The sequence below is a fragment of the Parasteatoda tepidariorum genome, unplaced genomic scaffold (genome assembly GCF_043381705.1).
Source record: "Parasteatoda tepidariorum isolate YZ-2023 unplaced genomic scaffold, CAS_Ptep_4.0 HiC_scaffold_3270, whole genome shotgun sequence".
Lineage (NCBI taxonomy): Eukaryota > Metazoa > Arthropoda > Arachnida > Araneae > Theridiidae > Parasteatoda > Parasteatoda tepidariorum.
This window is the reverse complement of record NW_027261659.1, coordinates 1-6,353: the sequence shown is the minus strand read 5'-3', so window position 1 is coordinate 6,353 and position 6,353 is coordinate 1. Positions and strand designations below refer to the sequence as shown.

Below are 6,353 nucleotides of genomic sequence, written 5' to 3'. Positions count from 1 at the left end.
AAAATATATCAAATAAATATAATAATATTGATTTGATGAACACAAATTTGATGATGTGGACCACACGTGCTACCACGTAATATTCTTTATTGAATTTATCTGACACAGCAAATATAAAATTATTAAATATTTAAATGTGTGCAATAAAGTATTTTTTTGTTCAAACAGAGCTATAAGTTAGAAATCAACACTGATGTTGTCTTTAAAATATGTGAAAAACTGAATCGCTTATAGCAAAATTTAAAACAATGATTATCACTTAACCAATCAGAAAATTCCATTTCATCTTTCGCTCAGCCCTACTTAATTAATGAATTAATATTTGAAAAAACTGTATTAACATCAAGTGTCATATACTACATGCTTAAAAATGTATTTGAGCTTGAGTGGATGTATAAAAAGTATTTTATTAACGATTGAAAATTTGAACAAGATATGAGGAGTGTGTGAACTAATAGTAGGAAAAGAAAAAGAAAGCAGCAAATTTTTAAAAAAAAGCATAATTAGCTCTACTTAAGAGTAATAAAAGCAAATTTAACCACAAAATAATAATAAAATATACTATTTTTTATTTCAGAAATATTTTGGTTCGAACAGAAAGTTTTAACAGTTTCCAGCATAATTTTATTAATACTGAATAACTCCTAATAGTTTCAAATCAATGTATAGAGAATTTTTAAAGCACTGCTATATTAAGAAAAACAAAAAGAGAATCAGTATCCATTAGATAATATTCACTCATGTCAATACGTAATTAAAATTTGCAACTAAGTTCGAGATTCACTTAATCAAATAATTTTAGAATAAGGTTTCAAAAATCTTGAAATAAAAACGCAGTGAATATGCCACTTAACATTTTTGTACAAAGGTAATTTTAATGTATGATCCTTTAGTTATTGATAGTTATTGTTATTCGTGATATGATTAGTGAACTCTTGATTGAAATCAATAATTTTTAAAATCACTTGATTTTGAATCATTTCAATAATTGTAGGATTACAAAAGCCTATCCTACAAGATTTGTTACAAGCACTGCAAAAAAAAAAAAAAAAAATTCCCAAATTCATAAACACAAAAATTTGATTATATAAAATTATTAAATAAGTTTCTTTTTCATACAATGACTGAGTTTCCAAAACGATTTAAGCAATAAATCATGTGGATAAAGCAATAAGCCTGAATCTTGTTAATTAGTAGACAATCCCTTCATTGGAACTATCGAACTTTGTGATTTCTACTAGTATTGTTAATTAAAATAAAGAGATGTTGGATCAAAAATCCAAATTTCTTGATGCTTCAAATCTATTTTTTAAAAATTTTCATTTGTACTCAGAAAATGGGATGTGCTGAACACACACTAAAATCAGGAAACGTATGAACCTTGCATAAAAATACTACACATATGGAGCAATAGTTTTGTTACATAAACAATCAGTAATCAAAAAGTACCATCTTATTGATAACTAATAATAAAGAGAAAAAAATAATAAAAAAGGCAAACAAATATCATTAATACAATTGACATAAAAAGGTTAAAATAACTTTCAAACGAAACAAAAATCTACCTCATCTTGTAAAGAAGTTACTTTCTCACTCAACTGAAGAACATATTGTTGATACTGGTCAGCCATTGAATCTCGCTCGTTCATAAGTTTATCAACAGATGCTTTTAACTAAAAAACAGAAAGTTTAAATGAAATAAGTAGATTAAAATATAGGGTGGATTGGTAAAGTAATATTACTGATTTTACTGTAGCTTTAATGCTTTCAGCATGCACAGAGCAGTGGTAATTGAAAAACTGTACAAGTCATCTCCAGCCATTCAAAATTTAAAACATGCATTTTCGTAAAACTTGTTTTTGTCTTCTCATCAAGCTGTCAAACTGCAAACGATGAATTAACATTATATTTTGAGTAAAACAGGGCAGTGTTACAGTGGAAAAATTTTTCCATCAAAAAGAGGGCTTTTGGTGATGATTGTTTATCAGAATGCCAAATCTACTGGTGACACAAAGATCATGCAGGTAAAGAGAACAAAGCTCATACTTGATTGCCACCAATAACCATCACCATCAAAGATTTAACACAAGTAATTAAACTTTTCAAATCAGACTGTAGTTTAAACATTTGTTTAATGACACGGATAATGAATATTTCAAATTGTCCAGACTGTACATTAACGTTGTTTGTAAACTTCGTCAATTACAAAGGGCCTAGCCAGGCTGTCTTTAAGACCATTTATCCGACAGATTCAAAGATACCAAAGGTTCTCCAGCTGTTCTTAAGTTATGAAATGGCTTTTCTAGACTTCTTGTTTTGACACTTGATAGTTACCTTGAAAGAACATTTTTAGGACAACTGACAAAGTCAAATTTCCATTTTATACAATGGACAGTTATACATATTTCCTTTTATACAATGAGGAACGTATCTCAGTCATTAATTTTCATCAATGCCCTTCAAACAAATTTTTTAAGTCATGTTAATACCAAAGAACATCTCAGGAAAGATACATTAAGACAGCTTCAAAGCTTTGAAATCTCATTAGAAGCGATTTATAGATCAAGGAGTAAACTATTTTAATGTGCTGTAACAATCACACCAATACATGTTTTATAAATCAACACAGTGACATTACTTTTAAGACAAACTATGTAGTGGAAAACCAATTTTCAATATGTAATTAATAATTTTGAAAAAGCTTAATCATTTAACAATGAATGAAAAATGATAAAAGATACTTACTAAGGAAACTTTCTTTTCAAGATCTATTTTTTCTTGAAACAGTTCTTCCAACTGATTTCGATTTTCAGGAGTGTTACTGTCAGGAAGTTGATGTGAATGAGATTCTGCTGCTGACAACTTGCTTCTACAACCTGTAAGCTCTTTTTCTAAGCTTTGAAGATCTTGAATCTATTTTTTTGGTATAAAATTATTTCATTTTCAACTATGCAAAGTCAAAATAAAATTGCATTTTTTATTTTTTTGTTGCACAAGTAAGTTAATAATATCAAGTCTTAAAAATATGTACAAACACTAAAAATTGCTGAACTTGTTTTCTTATTCTAATCTTTTTAGATAGAAAGAGCAGTTCAGTTCATACCACATTACTTTACTTTCATGAGATCATTGCAAAATTTGTAACAATCTGCTTATAAGTTAAGGGATTTCATTTGACATAGCAACAGCTCACAGTTTCTGCTATAGTAGTACTTTTACCAAAATGCTATAAGACTATCTAAAAATGCTAACATGTAACAAGGGCTTTTTTTCCTTTTTTTATTAAAGCATTTTACCATATTTCTTAGAATAGTTCAACAAAAAATCGTGACATTGTGACTTTTGAAAAATTCTTACGTTTGATTCTACCTACTTAGGCATAAATTTTTTTTTTTTTAAACAAAATAAAAAATGACATTTGTTTGCCAAAAACAAATTACGATAGTGAGAAAAAATAGGAACCAAGTTCAACGCCAGAAATAAATCTAGTGTTAAAGTGAAGTTTTAAAATTTGTAAACAATTAAAAATGAAATACATTAAAATGCCTAGAAAGGCATATAAAGGACTATTCATAGCCTATACCCATTGTCATATTAACATATTGCTAAACTTTTTTTCCCTTGCTGATTTTAGCTTTTATGCAAAAGATCTTTTGGTTCCAGTTTAAGCAATGCTACAGTGCCCACTAGTGTAAAAATATTTTAATAAGAATTATAAAAAAAAGTGTTTTTTTTTTTATTTTTTACAGAAGACAGTGAAAAAACTTATTTACTTCCTTCATAGCATCTAGTCTTTAACCGAGACAGGGTTATGAATGGATTAAGTTTGTTCACATGATCTAGTACAAAAACCAGACTACTGGCAAAATTTTCATCTGTAAACTAGATTGAAAGTTTTAAAAATGGAGTGTGTCTGATCATTGTCGATAAAGAAGCATAACTGTAATCACTGTTTATAAAGAATGATGATTAAAAAGGTTGGTATCTTCTTTCTTATCACTTTCCAAAACAGAGTGCAATGCTGTTGTTGTCATCGGTCATTAAGCCAAAGGGGGTCCGATTGTTCCTGTTTTCCAGTGGCGCCATCTATGACCAGGAATTCAACTTCTGTCACACCCGTTTATTGGGCAGACCCATTTATACATCCATTCATTCAGCCACAGATCGTAATTTTGACCTGAATCAGAGAATGATCAATCTCCAATTCAGTATCCCCAGAGATATTGATCTCTATGGGAACATGGAGGACATTGTGACTTGACAGATTCAACATGCACCAGTTACCATTAACAACACAGGGAGTGTTTGGCTGGTTGGATTCGAACTCCCGCTCCCACAATGTGAGTCCTGCAACCTGCCAACCAGGCTATCCCAGCCGAGTGCAAAGCTGAATAGGTTGAATGAAATTTAAGCAAGAAGTTCAATATTTTCAATGTCATCGTTTTACAGGTTTTTTTAAAAAATTTATTTATTTATTAAACAACAGGACTTTTTTTTTATAAGTAAAGTCTGGTTTTCAGAGGTAAACATAACTTGAGAGTAATGTAAAATGCTATTATTAATTATTAAATTCTTTTTTACTATTAATGTAAACTGATTGGACTAAATACAGAAATTAATAGCACAAAATTTATGAGTAGTTATACAGCTGGGACTATATCAACTATACTTGTTATACTGAGTATGCAACATCATTTAAGCAATAAAACAATGTTTATATAAACAACAGCATATGATATTGTTTGGTCAAAAAATTAAATTGTGTACCCAAGATAACAAATTCCAATATAAACCAAATATGGTGCAAGTACAAAAGAGAAAAAAATATATTTCTAAGTCATTTGGGTACTGTGAACCTGTATTTACCTTAAGAAGGTAAATTCTTTAAAAACAATATGAAGACTGGAAGAGCTTTAAAGGGAACTTTTCAAATTCAGCAGAATCAGTGGTAAATATAAATATTAATAAAAACTAAATATTAATAAAAACTAAATATTAATTAAACATAAATATTAATAAAAAGTTCTATCTTTAATAAAAAACTAATATCTTTAATTATACAAACAACAAGTTTCCCATAGCCAAAAAACATTTTAAAAAATGAATTTAATAGTTGTCAGACATAATAAATGAACCATAATAGAAATGAAATTACAAACCAAAAATAATTTATAAGTCATACCTTTTTATTCAACTTTTCTTTTAATTCTGAATTGGCTGAACTTAAATCCTCATTTGACCTACTGAAATAGCAAAATATTTTTTTTTATTATACATTCTAATTAGAAAACATATGAATATATTTTTTTGATTCAGCGTGGAAAAAATTATCAAATTTTCTTACCTATATTTATAAATTTCAGATTTTAATCGGTCCACTTCCTTGGCAGATTCTTTGTTAATCTGGAAAATAAAAATTACGTAGCAAAATAAAAACAAAGAATTAAAAGATATTAAGAATCAATCAATTAATATTTTGGATTAGTTAAAGAACAGTCAATAGTAAAATTTTAATAAAAATCTCAATATTTTTTTCACAAACTCAGTTTCAAGACTTTGCATCTTTAATTCCTAATGCAGAACAAAAACTTATTTCATTATTTATTTCGTTAAAAAATATGCTCATTTAAATATGAATTTCCTTCTTATTTTTGAACATATACAATTCATTTGAACATATTTTATTTTTAACATATACAATTTAAACAATTTTTACAGAATCATTCAATCCTTTTAAGAGCATTCATTTATTCAAGATTTCTATGAGCGTTCAATTCATTTATTTTTAAGAGCAACATATTTCTAGGATCATAATAAACTAACAAAATATCTAAGAAAACTCTCATGAATGAGCACTACTACTTCCAACAAAAACTATCAAACATTCAACTTAAATTTATTTGTGTTATTAATTATTTAAGTTACACAATAAAATAAACATTTATTTAACTCATTAGACTAAGTGTTTAGAAAAGTTTTTCAATTTTATTCCCTGCATAACTAAGACTAATAAAAATATTAATTTAAAACTTGCATTATTCACAAGAACCAAAAAATTAGTTTAAAAATGTACCTTATCTAATTGTTGGTATGAACTATTTACAGCTGCCAATTCTCTTTCGAGATCTGATGCTCTTTGTCTAGAAGCTCTTAATCTACCGAATAGCTCTTCTACTTCTCCTAAAATGAAACAAATTTGTTGACAGCTTTAAAAATACATATTGCAATGTAAGTAATTACTTAAAAAGCTATATCCCTGAATTAAGAAAACTCACTAACTTCAATCACACTTTTAATTACTAAGTAATTCAAGCATTTAATATTACTTACAGGGTTCCCACTCTATGATGAGA

At 27.7% G+C, this 6,353-nt stretch overlaps 1 protein-coding gene across 1 annotated transcript; it reads right to left on the bottom strand.

Annotated features, from left to right (window-relative positions):
* Positions 1 to 1,565: 1,565 nt before the first annotated feature.
* On the bottom strand, positions 1,566 to 6,180 carry LOC122268451 (golgin subfamily A member 2; the record flags this gene model as incomplete). The annotated part of the gene is given in 5 exon segments (XM_043057328.2): positions 1,566 to 1,673; positions 2,746 to 2,913; positions 5,183 to 5,243; positions 5,345 to 5,403; positions 6,074 to 6,180. Coding segments are annotated over 5 exon segments (503 nt in total), but the record flags the coding sequence as incomplete, so codon positions are not given.
* Positions 6,181 to 6,353: the final 173 nt, after the last annotated feature.